At 30.2% G+C, this 21,345-nt stretch overlaps 1 protein-coding gene, 1 long non-coding RNA gene and 1 pseudogene across 3 annotated transcripts; all 3 read right to left on the bottom strand.

Annotated features, from left to right (window-relative positions):
• Positions 1-1,366: 1,366 nt before the first annotated feature.
• Dcr-2 (Endoribonuclease Dcr-2) lies at positions 1,367-20,824 on the bottom strand. 2 transcript variants are annotated; one of them, XM_088202612.1, is made up of 27 exons: positions 20,747-20,824; positions 13,969-14,320; positions 13,723-13,900; positions 13,048-13,171; positions 12,779-12,971; positions 12,405-12,708; positions 11,354-11,591; positions 10,677-10,908; positions 9,764-9,860; positions 9,520-9,692; positions 9,065-9,174; positions 8,825-8,933; positions 8,479-8,762; positions 7,592-7,861; positions 7,386-7,524; positions 5,856-6,079; positions 5,712-5,794; positions 5,431-5,654; positions 5,175-5,347; positions 4,415-4,651; positions 4,221-4,353; positions 2,922-3,095; positions 2,756-2,860; positions 2,542-2,682; positions 2,101-2,463; positions 1,852-2,036; positions 1,367-1,788 (listed from the first exon to the last, which is right to left on the bottom strand). In XM_088202612.1, the coding sequence occupies exons 1-27, from the start codon at positions 20,752-20,754 to the stop codon at positions 1,641-1,643; spliced, it is 5,001 nt and encodes a 1,666-aa protein (XP_088058738.1). In that variant the 5' UTR covers positions 20,755-20,824; the 3' UTR covers positions 1,367-1,640. The 2 variants fall into 2 exon arrangements, with proteins under 2 accessions (XP_088058738.1, XP_088058739.1); XM_088202613.1 differs by lacking the exon at positions 20,747-20,824 and adding an exon at positions 19,146-19,197.
• LOC148227299 (uncharacterized) lies at positions 15,556-16,993 on the bottom strand. Its single transcript, XR_015812052.1, has 3 exons — positions 16,853-16,993; positions 16,651-16,770; positions 15,556-16,576 (listed from the first exon to the last, which is right to left on the bottom strand). It is a non-coding gene; the product is annotated as an uncharacterized LOC148227299 (long non-coding RNA).
• On the bottom strand, positions 17,203-17,848 carry LOC148227298 (uncharacterized; annotated as a pseudogene).
• Positions 20,825-21,345: the final 521 nt, after the last annotated feature.

Below are 21,345 nucleotides of genomic sequence, written 5' to 3'. Positions count from 1 at the left end.
CCGTGAACAATATACCTATTTCACTTAAATATGCAATAGTTTTTTCAACATGTTCCCATTCGAGTACTTCTTGGAGAGGCATTCATGAAAAAACATCATATTTCTTCAGTGGAACTGATCACTTTGCCAAATAATCAATTACAACGTTGAAAAATTCTCTACATCTTTTTCAAATTCTTCTTGTGTCATCGTAATTTCCTTATGTTTTTTCAGTTTGTTATATGTCTGACTTGCTTGAATACCTAGGTATTTACTACTTAATCTCTCCGTTAATTGTTTTTTTGTGTCCTCTAAAATATTTTTCACTTGAATGACAGTTATGATAGATTTTTCAAGCTTTTTAATTTGCTTTTCAATCAAAAACATTTGACTGTGTACAAAAAAGGTATAAAGTTCTGATAATGGATTTAAAAAAAATCCATTATCACTTTCGGAGGATTTTTTTCTTCTAAGAAAAAATTTTCAACGGCTCCCATAACCGTTGTATTCTTTCAATTGCTGGAAGGAGCGATAACCACCTACTTCTTGAATGTGATAGGCTCACAGATATATTTAAGTTTTTCATTCATTACTGTATATATTGAAAAAAATTTAAATAATTTTAAAACTACAGATTCTATATCTATTGACAAGACATCGGTGACAGTAGAAGATGTATTGTGAATAATGTGTGCAGGACAACCGACTCCATCTATATTTGTAGACGTTTCTTTTAATTTGTAAAACACATTATTTATTCCATGCTTCTCTCTTCCTCCTAAATTTGTATTAGTATTATTAGCCCCAAATGCCACGAGGCCTTTTACTGGAATATTACAATTTTTTAGTGCCTCTATACAAAATGCCGTTATTGTATCCGACGTTTCATTAGGCAAGGTTTGTAAATCCAGGAGTTTAACTTTTAAGCCATCAATGTCTTTTGTACCCTGCTGATTTAAAAAAAATGAAAATTAATCACTGAATTTTTTTAGAACCAAACTGATGTTTTTTTTAATTGAACCAGAATAAAAAAAAATATTGGTTTAAACTGGAATAAAAAGCAGATGGGTGATCAAATTTGCTCATTATTCACATTTATTTATAGTGCTGTTACGTTGTTATTAACTATTAACGTTACCCTTGTGAAGCACCCACGCTGACTTATACTAACTATTCGCTGTGCCTGATCTTGTACTAATAAGATTTTCATGCAACTCAACTTAACAGAAGGTAGTTTTGAAGTCTTCTTGTTATGATTGAAGAAATGTGATTCGAATAGGACATATTACTATCGAAATTAAAGTAAAAGTAAACAAATACAGTCATGTTTGTCTTTTCAGGAATATAAAAAATATTAGCTGGATATTATTTAAATAAAAGACATATGTAAAATACATGTTTAGTCCGGTAATTTATTAAGAAATATATAAAAAAACAGTCTTATGTTTTTTAATTTTTTTATACCGCTCATATAATATATTATATTAAAATTGATAAGTTATACTTGACAAATGTTTGAAATAAAATGTCGTTAGTAAAAAAAATGACAAATGCAGTTAGACCGCTTAACATATAATAAAACCTTATAAATTAGACCGTGAATATATTGTATAATTAATTGTTCATCAGACAATCTAAATACCATGTACCGCTTAAACTATTTAATTTAAAAATTTCAATGCAACTTTAGCCGCTGAACGCTTTGCGTGTTCTTTATTCCCTCCAATGCCGTAACATATGGTAATTTTGCCTTTAAGGTCTATTTTCAATGGTACCATTACATTGCCATCTTTTAGTACTTTAGCTGGGCTGTTGAATAAAATTTAATATTAAATTATTGCATTAAGTGATATAATATTCTAAATTACTTACAAGAATTGAGGCGCGGCATGCACTCGTTCGTATAACTGCCTGACAGGTTGTTTCGGTGTGTTGATGCTGAATTCGGCAATCTCACGTTGCATGAATTTATAAAAGTGCTTCCAAACAGTTTTTAAGCACTTGTTGCTGTCGATATATATAGCACCGGCTATAGACTCGAATACGTCACCCAGTGCCTTAAATTACCAAAAATAAATATTATTAGTGAGCCATATAATCTTTATTATTTACTCAAAATACCTTGGGAATATCCACAGAAGTCGCCATTGTGCAATCAGATTCCACCAACAAAATGAGCACAGCTTCGTCAATTATATGATTTCTTTCAGTTTGAAATAACGCAAATTTATAGATGGCATTTTCCAGAGGGATATTAGTCGATAGCATGAATTTGTGCAAACCAAGTCTGACACAGAGACATGCGAATGTAACGTTGTTGACGAGAGCAGATCGCAAATCTGTGATTTCACCTGGATCCATGGAAGTATTGCGTTCGTATATATAGCAAGTTATCAAAAAGTCTAGAACAGCATCTCCGATAAATTCCAGTCTTTGATAACATCCGGTAATATTATTTTTTATATTTGAAGAATGAGTAAGAGCCTGTAAGAATGATGATTAATTGTAAGCAATAGCAACATATAATACACATATATCTAAAAAAATAAATATATGTAGAACCTCAAGAAGCAGTAACGGATTCTTAAATTTGTAACCCAAAATATCTTCAATTTTGTTTAGGTTGAAGTCCAACTGACGGTCGATCCTAGCTCTTGTTCTAGGGTCACACGTTTGATTGAGGATATCCAATCTAGGATTTTCCTATAAAATAGATGAATTATGTAATACTAACAGTAATTATATATACATATTTAATGTAAATTTAAAAAAATACTTTTCTCGGTAAAATTTGCAGCCATTTTATTATTTTATTGGCACCTTCGATACCGCTGTCTAATAGGTATATGCCAAGAAGAGCTTCCACACAATCAGCAATTTCCTTAAAGTGAAATTATTCACATAAAACATAGGCAATTTATTTATTTCATTTTTATACATACCTTGTTTCTAACGCTGATTTTTCCAAAGTATGCTTCACAGTCCCGAATGTCGCAATCTCCTCGACTTTTGTCAGAAAGCAACGATGTAATTGAGTTTACGTTTTCCGTTGATATATTTCCTGTTACCATTTCATCCCTTGGGATTTCGATAGTTTGGAATGCAGTAGATATTTTCTTTAAATACATAAAAAAAAAGATATACATGGTGTGAAGATGTTTTATCACTGACATTGTGCAAAATTGCCATGGAAGGGATAAAGGGAAAAATCAGATTTTTGAGATTCGTACTTCTTAGTTTTGGGCAAGTTGCAGTGGAATTAGTTAATAAATTAATATAAATGTATGGAGTGTCGAGGACAATAGACGAATATACATATGAAATAGAAAGTGTAAAATAATTAATAAGAATTGAAACCTAATCGATGATAATAAAGAATGATGAGATAAGTAAATTATTTATAGGTTTGCAAAAAATAATTTTAGTCCTTCTGTTTGTATATCCCTTTCTAAGAACTATTTTCTAGGTCAACGCAATTTTAAAAATATATTATAGTTGGGTTCTCAAATTCTCTAAATCCAAAAGGATTTATCGTAGCACGAATTCAAGATTGTTAGTTCTATTACACTGCGAAGGAATTTTAAATTAGTAAAATTGAGTAGCGGTACAAGGTTGGTTGTGAAGGCATAATGCTCATGCGATCGAGGCAATAAATGACACCATTTAAAGTGAAATGTGTTTATTTCTAGAATTGCATTAATTCCTAGTGATATGCTTTTTCGATTCAAGTGGCATCAACGTTTAAATCCCCTCACTTCGTCATGACAATAAATAAGTCGTAAGGACAGTCACTCGATGGACAGTAATCTACTAGGGAGTTGAATGTTTCTTTCACAATCAATTTATGTTGCAATGCTGAAGAGCATTCAAACACTTTTATTGGTAGATAAAAATAATAATGATATTGAAGCAAATAATGTAACTGGAAACATAAAACTCTATATAGACACATGCATAGTATGGACAGCTTATGAAAAATAAACAGAATAAAAAGATATTGATCATTGCTGTTAGTTAAAAGATTTACATAAGTGAAAAACAAGATGTCTCTTTTGTGACATTTTCTAGAGCTTAAAGGTACTCATGTCTTATGAAAAACTACATGCTAGAAGACTGATTACATTGGGGGATAGTCGTTTTAAGCGTTGTTCTCATAGGATTAAGCCAATGGGAGAATAAAGCTCAAGACTATGATGGCAAAACATTATCCCAGTGCCAGTAAGTTAAATCAATATACTTACATTATCATGAACCATTTTCTCAATAAATGCAGGAACGCGGAAGCTTGGTAGCATCCAATCCATCTTTCCATTGAAAGTTTTCACCTTCATTCTTCCTGCCAGATCGATCAATTTGGCAGCTTTTTGCAAATTTCTGTTATAAAAAAGATAAATAAAGACAAAATTTATATTATATAAGACATGTCGTATATTACTCGTTGCTGATGATTTTTGATTTTAGAGTAGTCAGCGAGCCCTCATTGTATTTAGGGAACTTTTCAAATATATACAAGCTGCATGCATATTTCAAATATGAATCACCCAGAGATTCATATCTTTCCAAGTTGAAGACATCGTTGCTTCGAGCGATTGTCAAAGCCTCTAAAATGGTTCCCGGCGATGGACCCTTAGATGAAATCTTTAAATCCAAGATATTTATTTTCTCGTTATACCTGAAAATAAAATATATAATATAAATTTAGACTTCTCAAAATCTTCGACATTAACACACAATATGCGGGCAATATTTTTTACGGCTGTGGCATGTAGCGGGCAAAAAACAAGGTCGCGCGAATAAATACATTAAGTTGTATCAATCGCTTTAAGTTCAAAACTACTCAGTATTTTCAAATCAAATTTTGTTTTTCAAACTCACCATAAACAGCTTCATCATTGAAATGTAGTAGCAAGTATATTAACGTTTGATAAATATTATTTAACAATACAAAAACATAATGTAAAATTAATTATCACATTGTAATAAACGTTTTATAAAAAAACAAAATTGTACCTTATGTATAATAGATTCAACTTCATATTAAAAAATAATAACATGACTTCTATTTAATCCTAGATATTATAAAAATAGACGTATAAAGTAGCCTTCCGCGTTAAGCCAATATGCAACGTAGTACTACATGACCCAACAAAAGTGTGTTATTATTAGATTATTTAAAATATTAAAAAAAAACTAACACATGTGAAGGTGCACATATGGCGTTATCTAGAGGCCGGTGCATAATCAATTTTTTTTTCAGTATGTCGCTTGTTGTTGATATTTTCTCGTTTACAAATTTTTCATAACATTCGATATCTATAAGATTAATCTCCGTGACATTTCTGTTAATATCGACTGGTTCCATCTCAGCCTGAAAGTAATACAAAAAAAAATGTGTTTCCAGTATGACAAATTATAAATATACATAAATATATGTATGTATATATTATAAACCTTCCAAGGATATCCATTTTCAATGTTATTTTTCGATATTTCGAAATCCATCAAAGCATTATTGGCTGACTTTGTGGGTAAATATGTAAACTCGTTAGTGGACAAAGTTGATAAATAGTCTTTTATCTCTGTAGTACTTTCCATCTGTTGCTTACTGGTTTCCAACAATTTTTGATAGAATTTTAAAGAATATATATCGACTTTCATTTGCGGCCATTCAAAATCTACATTAAAAAAAAATTAGAAACGTAATATAATAAAAATAAAATGAATATTTTTACCGGCACTTTCTACACAATTTCCAATTCCTGTATTCTTTACAATAATTTGTCGTAAATCTTCAGCTTGCAGTAGCATTGTAAATCTTAATAATAAAAAAATGCATTTTAAACAACATTAGTAAATAATATAAATATTTTTGTTACCTGTGAATAATAGATGGCAAAAATATGCCTTTCAACCATAAAACTCCCGGGAATGAAAATCTTGTGCAGAATTCGGGTATCAAAATGATTTCGTCGTTTTTGGAGACATCCTCTGCTGACAAATCCAGTAAGTCTCTCATTTTCTTTTTGCTCAGATTCTCTTCAGATTTCAAAGTAATCGAACGTGGCAATAAGCAATTCATTTTACCGCCAATAGATTTCACCTTTAAAATTAAACGTCAATGAAATAATAATTTTTATATACATAGATTTGCCATATTATTAAATGTTCATACCATATTAACTACTAATTAGTGTTACTATATCCTATATACTATTAGTATATTATATCCACAGTCAAAAACAAACCCATACGAATATTAAATGAAAATAGAAAGTAAAATATAGGTTGAGTACAAGTATAATGAACACTCCTAATATAAACATGAGACAACAATAGCTTATCAAAAACAATAAAGTAATCGATCAGTCTTGCTAGAACAGGAACACATGTTTTCCATGGCCGATTTGAACATACTGTAATTGTCATTAACCCTTTCACCGCTGCAGATATTTTTGCGCGCCATTTCGAAATTTGTTAATATGTGGGGGGGGGGGGCTTCGTGCCACATTTAAAAAAATATTATGGTTTAATAAATTCAAGTGATTTACAGCTTTAAATTATACTAAACAACCATAGTATTAGGCTCAATGGTTTATGGCACCTTTAGGTGGCCAAGGAGTCGACTTCTATAGAAGCCATCTGAAGTGAAAGGGTTAAAGATTGACAGGCACCCACATATGTGTGAGATTTTTATTTGACCTATCAGTTTTTTTTATTAATATTTTATTATTCTAATGCGTATTTTGTTTTTTTCTCGGAATTTAAAGCAATCCGGCAAAAATTATGTATTAAGCTGCGGTTTAACAGGGAATTATTTTAAGAGATATGTGCATTTAAATATATAGTTTGTTCCATAAAACGAATTCTTTGTGCATTTATGTAAAGTAAATTTTCAGATATTTTTTCGGTAAAGGATTTGTGTGTTCACTATTCTGACCTAATCTGTCGAACAGTAATGCACAAGCAATTCGTTTTATGGAACAATTATTTTATATATTGTTCATTTAAATTGTATTCTAAAAAAACACGTTTTTTCGAGTAAGTTATTAAAAAATATTTTATTATTTTTTTTTTGTATATTTATTATTTACCTAAAAAAATAATAAGAAAATAATAGCGGTTTTTCACAACTTTTAAAAAATATTTCATGCATGAAGTAGTTAAGGTATCATTATTCGAGCCAATACATGTAGTGGTGGCTCATAATCTTACAATTGCATGTAATCACACGCAGACTCTTCACCTCCTAATCTATTGCTTCATGCCCATAATTTTAAATTTTGGCCGAAATTATCGTGCTTTGCACTCATAATTTCAAGCTATAAGCATATATTGAACTCATATTTTTTTAAACTACCTCTTCATATATTTAAAAAGCAAATACATATTACAAAAAATATAATTACCGACAATAATGGTTGTTTCATATTTCCATGAACAGTTAAACCATACCTTTCTTTAAAATATTGAGCGAAAGATACAAACTGGTTATTTGGAAACGGAGATAATGGCGTCTTGGTATCGCTTACTTCGGTAATTGCATATCTGAAAATAAAATTATTTACAGCGCCATATTTCTATGATTATGAATTTGCATATAGTAAAAAGTTACCTGCTGTTGTCGTGTCTATACCATGGCGAGACGATGCTTTGAGAGTATTCCTCTTTTTTAACATTAAGATGTCGTCGCTCATCGATGGATGGTTCGGATATTTTTTCGACACTTTTGTGCGCATGTAGTGTGCTCCAATCGATGACTACAGTGCCGGGGCTGCACTCGAAAACTGGTGTGATTAAATAACTGTTTTTTCCAAGTGTCTGATCGAATGCGACAAAACGCTGATTGATCTCCAAAACATCAACAAACACGAGCAGGTGGAACCTGTATATAAGTTATGTTTTTATTAATTTTAAATGATTGACTTTTACCTATTACTTAAGGTTATAAAAATAATTGATTAAATTGAAAGGCTGCTGCATAATACGTTTCAATTTAAAAATTAATTTTAAATAAATTAAGCTAATTCTTTATCTTATCTTTTATAGATAAATTACATCGATATGTTTCATGAGTGAGAGTGGACAGTCTTACTTTGAAAAAACTTACACCGTAATGTATTAAATTAAAAGTTTTTAAAATTTGTGTCGGATTAGGAAAATATAGGAAAACATATTTATTGGATTCGAATCCAGAACTTTTGGGTATTAGTCACTGACTATACCACTGGTCAATCGTGCTGGTAAAGGTTAGGGGTTGATTAATCATGAAATTTTAATTATGAATATGTGTAAGAACGAGTTGTTCCTGGACGCCAAAGATACAAGTCAACTTATTAAATATAGTATAAGCACTTCCAAGTATGCCTTGAATCACTATATACTTTGAAGGAGAGATAACTAGGAAATAAGCGTTTTTGTAAATGTGCAAATACTCTGAATCTTTCAGGAATAACTATTTATAACAAGCAAGCGGCAAGCAATTATTTTATATTTAATTACCTTTTAACGAGATCTAACTGCGTTTCGTTTAAATTTATCGGTATGTTGGATACTTCGATGCGCACTGAAACTTCGCTATAGCTTGCGTACAGAGTGAACGGGCAAAGTCTATCGATTTTATTATACGTCAAAAAGCCATAGGTGCTCTTAGATTGTAACATTCTAAAAAGCTCAGTGTCACCTTTGTAAACCGAATTGTCTATCGGTTGATATGAAATGTATTGCAAGTAAAAATGATTATCTTTTGTTCTTTTCGAAGCAACACCATCTAAGCAGGATGGAAACTAAAAAAAATTGCATTGAAATAGTTCAATATGAATATTTGAAGAGTCGCATGATATACTACCTTTTTATTATAAATGGTTGATTTAGCGGTAGATTTGGCAGCACCATCTGTGTTTTCCCAATGTGAAAAAAAATCAGAAATGTTTTCTTCGCTCATCACAATTTCATTTCTGAAAAAATATCAGTAATTGACTTTGTGGTTGTAAAATAAAATAAATGCTTTTAAGTAATAATATATTTTTGTATTATTTATAAAATTATAAAAGTTATAAAGATTTATATAAATGTATGTGATTATTACCTATCCTTAGGTAATAAATTATCGTTTAATTCACCCATTAAATGAAGTTGTTTCAATGCTTCCAAGGCTGCTTTTTGTTTGCCAAGCTTAATTTCAATGACAGGTGGACTCTTAAAAATAAATGTAGAATTAGTATTAAGAAATTTAGTTTATTTGAGTCATGTATTCAATGGCGGATTTATTTCGCTAGGGGACCGAGACGTTAAAAATTTCTGGGGCCCTTATAAATGATGTATACAAATATTCAGAGCCTGTTTTCAAACCTACAATCCCCCATTACACATAATATATTTATATTAATTTATCAAAAAATATTTTTTATTTAGGGGGTTGAGGCGAACACCTCCCTTGCATGTGTGTAAATCCGCCACTGCATGTATTAGATAATTTGAAATCTGAATAATTAGACTAAAAGAAATTTGTAAGTTAAATAAGTTAACTGTTAAAATACTAACCATTATCATTGTTTTCAGTGGGCAGTCAGCAGGTAATTTAATATAAATGATAGATTTACCATGGTTTAACTCCCTTTGATACCAAGTAGGTGTAGCTTCTGTGAAAAGGTCGCTCGTTAACGACATACAATATCGATTTATAAGAGTTAATGCAGAATTCAGCGTGATGTTGGCTTGGTAAAATAAATTTAGCATGATTAATAAATAACATATGTAAAAGTATTGTACAATAAATAATACATACCACTTTTAAATTTATAATTATCTTGATTACAATCATACAATTTGGCTAATTCCGATTCATGGGGCAATTCCCGATTATTTGTTTTACCAATGAGTGCCTATAAATAATATTTTATGTCGATCAAAATTTTAAATTGTGGTAGTTATAAAAACGCATAGATTTTGTTAATTTTATTAAAACATTCTACAAATTTCAGTTATTAAAAACAAATATTGTAATACAGAGATGATAACACCATTTATGTATAATATGTCAAACTTGACATTTGCTTTGTCCTAGTATGTAATTTTTTTAATTAGTCGATTTTGTTTTTGGAAAATTGCAAATGTACTATTTTTCTGCAAAATATTTGAGTTTTTTCTAGAATTAAGTATTTTACAATTACCAAATAAAAAAAACTGTTTATATTAAGATCACATAAAAACCAGCAAAACTTATCAAAAATCTATAATGGTAATCTAGAGCCTAAAATTCAGCTCAATTTAAATAAATCTAATATGTATTATCATAGTATATAATTCATGATAAAAATACAATTAAAAAATACTTTAATATGAAAATGCAAGATGCATTGCAGGACCATGAATTTTTTTGAAAATTTTCAGAAACAAAATAAGACTAACAAAAATTATGAGCTAAGAAAAAACTAATATCTAATTTATAAAAAAACACATAATTTCACATTTAAATCACGGTAGTATCTTTGTACCAAAATAAATTTGTTGCATTGTAATCAATATAAATGTAAAACACATAACAGATTTTTAAACTATAAAAAAATAAAATTGTATAATAAAAAATCTCTATTCTTCATCAAATAAAAATTACATTCATAATTGATTTACAATTATTCTGAATCAGATATGATAGAAAGACAATCAAAAGAGTTTATCTGTTCAGATTCAACTTTCACCTTGTTTAAAGTTTCATATATCAATTGATAGGATGAATATTGATCATGGAATTTCGACGAATTATCTGCAGGAACCATTATGACGTAAGACGCGTCGCTAAATCTTCCCCTGCCTTTTGACTGAATGTAAGATCTAAACGTTTTTATTTCATCGTAGCGTATCACCAAATTGCATCGTGGTAAATCGAATCCCTCTTCTAATATATCCGTACTAATCAAACAGTTTGTTAAACTAAAAATAACAAAAAAATATATAATACAAGTATCTGTTATTAGTTTCAGTGAAACATATTTGTTATCGTGTCATTAACACTAGATTTACGGCACCCATAAAATTGACAGGTTTCTGATTGGATTTGTATCACAGATTTTTTACATTTGAATAATGCAAATATATTAACACTATTTTTATTTTCAGAAACTTCTTATTTTTGAAAATCTGGTCACTATATACCTATATTTAATGGCACCCATCAAATTGACGGGTTTATACCCGTAAACCTAGTGTTATATACTAAACTTGACTAAGAGTGAATGTGAGTGGTTTATGTAGCTGTTTATTAAACAATACAACATCAAATGTATCTTATCAAAGCATTAAGAACAGTGTTTGTGTTACCTTAACTAGAAATGTGATGATATATGCCTTATTTCATAATTAAATTATTTGTACATACCCCTTACGGAACTCGAGTACAACCAATTTATTTTTTTTGACATCATACAGAGCTTCTCTGGTGTCGTTGAAAGGATTCGAATTGAATCCTGTAATGTAATTATGTTTTAAAAAGGAGAATTCTTCTGGGTTTTCCTTGACAACTTTTTTCAAAAACATGTTCAAAAGTAGCGATTTGGTTCGCTCTTGTACAAATATTATTCCACATAATGGTTCTGATTGTTTGTTTATTTTTTTATCTGAAACATACATATATTTAAACTAGAATTTTTATAAAATGTTTTAACCACCCTACCCATACAAACGTACGTGATATGGCCGCTATATTATCGCTCAAATGCAACAAGCCATATCTCGTACGATCAGATACAAAAAAATTAACCGAAACCTACAAAACGTTCATATACATCATGTTTGTTCGTATACATCATGTTTGTTCCTGCTTCATCTCGTTTAGAATTTCGAGGTCAGCAGCCAAAGCTAACAACGGACGTGTTCCGGTATTTTCTTCTCTCCCATACAAGTTACATCACTAGTCAGTGGTACTCAACGCAAATGGCGCGGTTTTTATAACAATATTATTACGTTACGTGTTTTTTAGTGAACTTTATGAGTGTATGACTATTTATTAATGACTTTTTTATACTGTTTATGTACTTTGTGTTTTATCAAAAATTGATTTTTTTAGTACGTAATGGAAAAATGGTCTAAGGAAAGGTGTTGTGTTCATTTTGAACACCAAAAAACGCTGACTACCTCATTTGCAGAATGTACCGAGATTATGATTATTGATATATTAAATTCAATACAAAATATATTTCAAAAAATATTCAATAGAATATTATTACAAAAATTATTCGGCGACATCTTATGTTGACTCTGACTTGCAAAGGATACAAAAAGGGTCATAAATAAGTCTATTGTGTAAAATTTTTGTCTGGTATATTGTAAACAAGTATTGTTATTGCGAAATCTAATGGAAAAAACCTGATGTTTTTTTACCTACTTTTTGAATGATAACCCAAAGGTAGGGCGATTAAAATCATATTTACCTTGAGTGGCATTATTGTCGTATTCCTTCAACATTTTGAGCAACAATAAAAGTTTGGGCGATGAATATTTTGTTATTTTCTTGTAACCGTCGCAATCCGACATATATCTTTCCAAAAAAGCTCGGCAAGTCGTAAAAGTAATTATGAGCTTCTGTATTAGGTGCGTAATTTGCACTGCGCATTTTAATTTAATCCGTTCCAGCTTTACGGTCGAGTATAAAAATACCAATGATAAACCATAAGGTCCACTTTCGTCCATTAGTGTGTGAATAGTCAACAGGAGTCTTTTAAGTTTCTTTATATACTACAAAATTGATTAAAAAATTTCATATTTTTCTTATGTGTACAAATGTATGTAATATTAAAATACTTACACTTTCCTTTTGGTTTATATCTTTAAGTCCAGGGACTTTTTTCGTAGCAGGTTGTTCACACAATAAAACATCATTGACAGTTGATAATATTGTATCTAATTCAGTCATCTTGGTATTCAAAACATCAAATACAACTTTTGGAAGGTCACCTTTAGGGTAGGCCGTTATTAATTCGTATGGATTGGCTGAATGACTAGAATTATATTTTTTTTTAATAAAATAAACAATCACCAGCTAAATTATAATAAAAATCTAAATGTCGCAATTACCTTTTAATCTCATCGGTTAAACCAGATGTGCATATTTTAGCATTAAATGTGGCTTCTAAAGATCTAATTGCAGCTTCCACGCCAGTGTGTTTGACATTCTTATTGATCAACGTTGCGGTTAACCCTGATTATTTATAAATAGTATTATAAATTATAATAAATACACATTGAAAGTAACACAATTTTATATACGAGAGTTACGTCAAATGAAAAAAGTTAAACTTCGAATATTGGTAGCAGTGTTAAATATAGTTTGAAGAATGGCTAACAGGTGACAGTACACATTAGGCATAGCAGTACCTTACTTAATAGCTGGACATTTATTATTAAGTGTTTCGGGAATTGATCATAAACAGATGCATAAGTGATTATTTTAATATGTTGTTAAAGTTTATTGTACTGCCATCCCTGTATAAATGTTCGTATAATATGAAAAAAATATTGCAACATAATTTTAAATCAAAGCAGTTGTTTGTGTCTATGTATGTGTACTAATGGTGAAGTTATATTTTCACTTTAAAAAATAGGATTTAACTAAATCAGCCAGTAAATGTATCAAACAATTGATTAACAATTTCATTGCTAAGTAACAGTAAAACCGTATTTGTTCACAAACAGATTTGCACATGATATTCACAGAATAGTGACATCACGTAAATGTATTAATATAATTACCTATGACTTTTGGAGCTTTTTCTGGAGGTATATCAGCAAAACGAGCCATAATTAGTCTCATCGGATGATTATCGACCGCCCTGTGGCATTCGTCAAAAATAATCAAGTTAATACGATCCAAAGTGATATATCCATGTAAAAGCATATCTAACAAAATCTGAGCCGTCATTATGATAACCTGTAATATGTTCAAAAAATAATAAAAACACAGCTAATTTAATATTAAAAAAATAGGGTAATAAATACCTGAGCACTTTCTAGTTGAGATAACCATTGGTCATGATTCCACAGATCCACTTTATCTTGGCTTGTGAATGTGGCAACAGTGAGTGCTGTAAGTTCTTTAACGACTTTAGCGTGTTGATAAACTAACGGTATCGTATTTACCATGAACATTGTTTTCATTCCGCCCATGGAAAAAGGAAGCTGGAGATCTCTTTGCATTCTCTTCATTATTTGGATGGCAATAAACGTTTTACCGGCACCGGTTGGTAGATAAATTATGGTGTTATGTTTAACAGCATGCTCTTCAATTTCAATCTGATATGATCTTGACTCCATTTCGTCATTTTTAGATGAGTCCGAGGAATTTTCTGGTCTAAGAATTAACATTTTTTTAGAAACATTGTAGAATTATTATTTGATAACACTTAAGAGGTCTAATGGCATTATATAAATTACATATATATAATATTTTTTTTATAATTTTTAAGCCTTTTTACACAAAAAAGTATAAAACACATAAACCCTTAACCCAACAAAAACATTGTTGAAGCAAATGAGTATTTTTTTACCTCTTTTTGTTAAGGACACGAGATACATTTAAGTTCTTCTTTTTATATTGCCATTTTACTTGTCTAAAATTTTATATCACATGGAATTTAATATGTTATTCCTTAATCTGCAGGTTTTGAGTCGATATATTTTATTATGTCAATTAACACTTTCCCGGTCATGCTCAGTTGACTCGGAAATTTATATTTTGTGAATTCTCATCTCAAAAATTAGCAAATTTTGCGAGATAATTTTCATGGCCTTTTTTTTTGTTAAAATTTAAATTTGTACGACTATTTTTAAATGTTTTTCAACAGCTGCATATTTTTATACTGTTGCATGGGAAAGGGTGAGTCAGTGCAAAAAGTTTTTGAGTCATTTTTAAAAATGTACTGTGACCGGGAAGTGGCTGAAAACTAAGTACCAATAATGGGAACTAAGGAGTTTAAATTTTTATGTAGAACATTTTTTAAATTTAAATTTCTACATATGATAATTTTGGATTTCTCCAGTTTATGTGTATAAACCCGGCAATTTGACAGGTGGCATTATAATAGATATACGGTAACCATATTTTCAAAAATAAAAAAAAGCAAAAGAAGCTAAAATACTGTCTGATACAAATCAAATCAGAATACAGATCAGAAACTCCTCAATTTGACGGGTGCCGTAAATCTAGTGTTGAGCATTAACCTTTTTTTTATTAGTTTTTGTTTTGAAACAAGATTGCAGATCAGGCTGCTTAACCCATACGTCACGGTGCCTCAAAATGAATAACGACATCCGATGGGGTTGCTCAACTACCACAGCCACACATTATGTATAAAATACTATTAAACTTGGCCGATATATCATATTTTACCGACACATGAAAAAACACTGTAATTTACCCCAATAATATCTCAAAACAAATTAAATAGTTGAATTCCGGACAATTATATTAAATTAAACCTAAAAACAAACTATTAATCGGACATTTTACGAAAATCCTTTCGGCAGGCAACGTGTTAATATATAAAAAATACAACTATAATACTATTTTTAAATTAAAACAAAAACTTGAAAAAATAAAACACATTTATTTTATAAACACAAAAATACAAGTGTAACATTAAACACGAAATATGTTAATTTTATACAAATACCTAGTATATATTAATATTTTCTATTAAAATCAAAAACAATTATAAAGGTTTTTAATTCCAAATTAAACCTTATAAAAATAAATTGTTGTAAATGTAGATTAAATTTAAAAAAAATCTAACTGCATTCTTTACAAAATATGTTATTTTTTTACACGTACAATGAATATTTGTCTTTTATCATTGCAAGGGCAAAAATAACACTTCGCACGTTTTCGATTATTTGGCTTTTGAAATGTGTTCTGGTGTTCACATGTCTCGTTAGTGAACTTTTTGTGAACATATCAAAACCAACTCTCTCCATTTTTTTTAAAATTATTCCGCTGGTTTTTTCGTATATTTACGTTATCCAGTATTAACTGAACTCTTGGATAAAAATCTTGTGATGGCTTCGTTCAGATTTTTTCCAATCGGAAAACTCTTTTAGCCATAAAATAAATATATGCATTTAAGGCCGCTATATCTATTTATTCCATAAATATACGAAATGGTCATCTTCTAGTCGGTCTGACACACGAGTACTGTCGCATCATTTTGTCTATTGTATTAACAGCTCCTTTTGTTTAGTTGTAATGCGTTATTATTTCTGGCTTCTTTTTTATGCCTTCCGAAAATTTGTTGTCAGTAAATTCAATGCTCAAAAGTGCTACAGAACTTCGGACCTTTGGCACATAGGACACCAGTCATATCTTGGGCGAAACCAAAAAGGCTGGAAAATTCTTCCCTATCTTTGATTTAAGGAATTCCCGAGGATTTGCTCTGAGGGTTTTTGTACTAGTTAAATTTTTCTCTAACAATTTTTTCGCTAATGGCACTCATGTGAAGAAATTGTCAGTTGTCACGCCTCGTCCTGAACCATAATAAGACAGTAGCAAGTCCATTACAACTCATTCTCCTTGATGTATTTTCCGTCTGTTATTAATTTGACCCGTGTATAACTGTAAATTTAAATTAAATTAAAAACAAATTCAGAAACTACAGCAATAAAACAAGTTTAAACACCATATATTACCTGTAAATTTCAAGTGTATGCTGTTTTAGAATTAGCCGCCTCCCATATTTTCATTCAATAATGGCCTGGTTTGGTCTTCGTATATACTCTTAATTTACATTTTCCGCGATATACTGCTAACTTAAATGATAAAGTGAATAACATATAGATATACTGAAGATGTTAAAATAAAATATAGAAAATAAAAAATAAATAAGCAAACCTTTAGTCTCGTCAATTGTTGTGTGCCGGGAGTATAATTCTCTTTACACGAGTTTACAAACATATCGAAAATAATTTTTATTTTATTTCCGCTTGATTTTCTGTCTTCTCTGGTCAAACGATCATCAAATCTGGCACCGAAAATCTATCTCTAGACATGGCCGCTGAATAAAAATATTGTTTGAATAGTTCAGTCGTCCATACTTTTTTGAACTGTATTTTACGCACATTCAATCTTCCAGAAGATAATAGGATGCCTATAAACGCTTCAAGTTGATCAAAAAATATGTTCTTGCATATAAGTTAACAAATATTTAGTGGGTTGCACATCTTTCATATTTAGCTGATATATTTGAATATGTAAACGCATTCAACAAATAATTACAAGGAAAAACATCAATATAATTTCAGACAGAAAAAAGATTTCTACGTCTGGATCAAAGCTGTTATATTGGAGACAAAAAGCAAAACAAAACAAGATACTGTTTTTTCAGTTATCTATGTTTTTAGAAGATTGTGAAAATATTACTTTTGCCTTTTCTACTAAATACGATGAAGGAAATGCCATGATGGATAATTTTACTTCTTCCCACAGAAGAGGGTATCGATGGCGGAAACGAACCCTAAAAACATCATATTCACATTCAATGAATATTATTTTGGCTTCACAATCATTTTGTAGTTCAATAAACTGATCATTTAAGTGTGGGCTGTGTCCGATAAAAATGGATTAATTAATCAAGCTGGTACTACAAGTTTCTGCAAGTCTTTGAAACGTATTATCATATCTTCGATAAGGGCGTCAATGTGACTACAGTATGTTCCCAAATCAGAATCCTGCAGCAAATCTTCTTTTAATTGTAAAGATGGAAACTGGCGGTATTCATAATTTTTTATATAATTTGAGTTTATTGTAAAAGCTCAATACAACTCCTTTGGCTATATTGTTTCCTTGAAGTTTCAGGTTTTCATTAATTTTTTCGAATATATCCGAAAGATATTAGTAATTTTAATTCACTCCATATATTGTCATTGTTTATTTCTAAAAATTCTATAATTGTATCAAATAACGCAAATAATTTTTTCCAACAATTACCATCGATAACCATCTTACTTCAGTATGTAAAATAAGTCGTTCGAATTCTTCATCATATTCTTTACACCATAGTTTCTTAACCTTTTTACATCCACGGACCACCAAAAAAATCAAAAAATGTTTTGCGGACCATCAACATTGGAATAAAATAATAAATATTTATATAATTGATTTTTTATTCAAAATAATTAATTTTGCAACACAGTATGCTGATATAACCATTTTTAAGTATATTAAAACAGTCAGTAACAAGAAATATAAATATAGATTATTCTTATTTTGCAATTACTTGCGGCCCACCCAAAAATCTTCGCGGACCACTGGTTAAGAAACTATGCTTTACGCGGTTGACGGAATAATCTATCATTCAAGGGATGGGACTTTATTTTATTGATAACATTTATAACAATACTCATCGATTTGTGAAGTCTTCCACTAAGATGTTTTGTTACTAAATGTTGACAGTGAATGACACAGTGAATTGTTAGAACATTTGGTGACACAGTTTTCAATCTTGATACAAAACCATGATGCCGACCAACCATAGCTGGTGCTCCATCAGTAGCACAAGCAATCACATTAGTGAAGGGAATATTTTTTTCAGCGAAAAAGTTTTCAAGGGTTTCAAATACTGACGAACCAGTCATGTTTGTAGTAAGTAATTTTGCAAATAGCATTTCTTTGATAATTTTTTCATTCTTCACAAATCGTACATAAGCAAGTAGTAGATTCATTATCACGCAGAGTACTCTCATCCAATTGTAATGAGTCTGTAGTTTATCACATAGATGTATTTCGATATTATTTGCCATCTCATCAATTCTTTTTGAAATTGTATCATCGCTCAATGGGACTGAAGAAAAAATCTCTTGCTGGTTTTGTCCGATCATATTATTGATGAATACACGTATAGCTGGTAGTATTAATTTTTCTCCGTAGATATGTGATGCACCACATTTTGCAATAATTTGTACTATTTCATAAGATACTATTAGTCCTTTATCATTTCGACATGAAATCTTCTTAAAAACATTACTGAGAGTATTACGGCTTTCAAATGTTTTCTTTGGTTCTTGAAAGAACAATATGTCTTTATTATTCTTGTCGGGATGTTTCTTTAGAAAATGTTCATTTAACCGCGATGGCTTCATTCTCGTTAGAAAATACGTGTTAACAGAGTAAACACATTGGCAAATACACTATCGTTGAGAAATGAACACAGCTGCCTCAACAGACCGGCACAGATGACTAATGTGCATTACGCTTTTACGGAACAAAATCGCTTTCGTACATGTTCTCTCTCTTTCATGTGACGTGGTGCTAATTGTCAAATACCAAACTGTGAGATGCAACATGGTAACCCGATCGCGATATTTTATTCGCGATCATGCACGCGAATATTTACAATGGTGATTTATTTATTTATTTAGTGTACGCATCAATTGAGCATACATTATTTTTCAATATTGACACAGCGCCCACTCGAACTCCCGTAGCGCCCCCTAAAAGCTCTAAATTTATAAACGTCCCACCAGACCTCTAAAACGCCCCCAAAGGGGCGCTGGCGCCCCGGTTAAGAATCACTGATCTATACGATAATGAAACTACTAGTGGTGAAAATATAAATGATAATGGAAACAATCATTGAAATAATAATCTATTTGAAAAGGTATCAACTAGCAATATTAATATAAATAGCGACATTTCCGAAATAATTGATGATGTTAATATTATTGAAACTTTGAAATTCAAACGATCACAACTAGTTTTGATATTGATACGGATTTTAAACTTGATGATCTTTTTGATTAGATTTTCTATTTGAGAATCACCTCGGTAATATTGCCCAAAAACTTGACACATTCGAGGTTACTGATACCTATGCAAGTCTAAAGGTTATAAATCAATATTTTAAATGGGTGCTATTTATATCAGAATGATCTATGTACATCTTAAGAATTTAGAAATATGAAAAAAAAAATTTTTTTTAATCTGTATCAGTAATCTATTGTTGATTCGCTGATCAAAATTATTCTGTAAAAGTTAGCTGAAGATATTTGATAATGACCTTTATATATTTGTCCATAAATTGTGGCTATTAAATTTATATAATAGTATATGTGGCGGAGAGGAATTATTTTTATTTTACTAAATTAGCGTGCATTATTAATTTGACAATATTATATGACAAATAAATATTTATTTATGTGACATTTAAATTAAAATAAATATTTATTTATGTGACATTTAAATTAAAATAAATATACTGAGATTTTACAAGTTAAATATTACGATTAAAGAGTATCATAAATTATCATAAAAACGGTATTTTATGATTTTGTATTCAATATAATTGAATATCATGATGGCTCACTTTCAATATCTACTTTTATGTTTGCGGAATATAATTGTTACCCATTTTCATAATATTTTTCGGGTTACAAAATGGGTTGTATTCAACACTTTTATTATTTTAAAACAGGATTTTTTTACAAATAAAATAAAAATTTTGAGAAAAAATATTAAAAACATGTTTTTAAACATGCGAAACGTGTCTGAAATGGTTGTCTAATTCTGAGGCAAATCATTCGAAATAAGTCTGGTTACTTTCATAATAGTACATTTTTGTCTACTTATGAGTGATATTGATTTCGAATATGCATGATGCAATATTCTGATAATCTGTAATCGCCGACAGGAACAAAGGGTATGGGACGTGGCCACACCTATTATACTACAACCAAACTAGCTCTATATGATAAAACATAGCATATGTTGGGAAAAAGCGACTTTACTTACTCTTCCATCTCGTAAATCGTCAGATAATCCGACGCCGCAAAACTGTCGAGGACTTGGTCGGCTGTCAACGGAAGTCCCGAAGAATGTTTCGGTGTGACAACACTGAAATCTAACATACGGAAAAATCGGGATTTTTTTGGGTGGGAATAAACGGCGATGGGAAAATTGGCAAAATTTTAAGATTAAAAAAATATATAAATAACAGATTCACATATTTTTGTGTACAAACAATGCAGCCATAGAGTAAAGAAATAAATAGAGGCGGTGAGGTATACTAGAAATCGTAGCGTATTCTGGATCGCCGAACGATAGAATGACCTTGTGACGTTTGATAAACGAATAGGGCTGTCATTTTTGTAATTGCTTAATTAATATATATTTTTAATAATTAACTTTTAACCCCAATTATTTTTATATCGTTACAAACATTTTGTCATTCATTTTTAAATACAATATAATCTTTATTATGATATATTTAGGCAATACTTTTTTCTGTCAATTTTTCTTAACTAAATATCTTACAAATGTGTAACATTTTTAACAAACTTACTTAACGTCATTAGACGGCGATAACCAGCCTCCCCGATTTTTATGATTTA

This window comes from Plectrocnemia conspersa, unplaced genomic scaffold (genome assembly GCF_051122295.1).
Source record: "Plectrocnemia conspersa isolate PC_06_02 unplaced genomic scaffold, ASM5112229v1 ptg000013l, whole genome shotgun sequence".
Taxonomy (NCBI): domain Eukaryota; kingdom Metazoa; phylum Arthropoda; class Insecta; order Trichoptera; family Polycentropodidae; genus Plectrocnemia; species Plectrocnemia conspersa.
The sequence above is the reverse complement of the archived record's forward strand: the minus strand, read 5'-3'. Positions and strand labels throughout refer to the sequence as shown.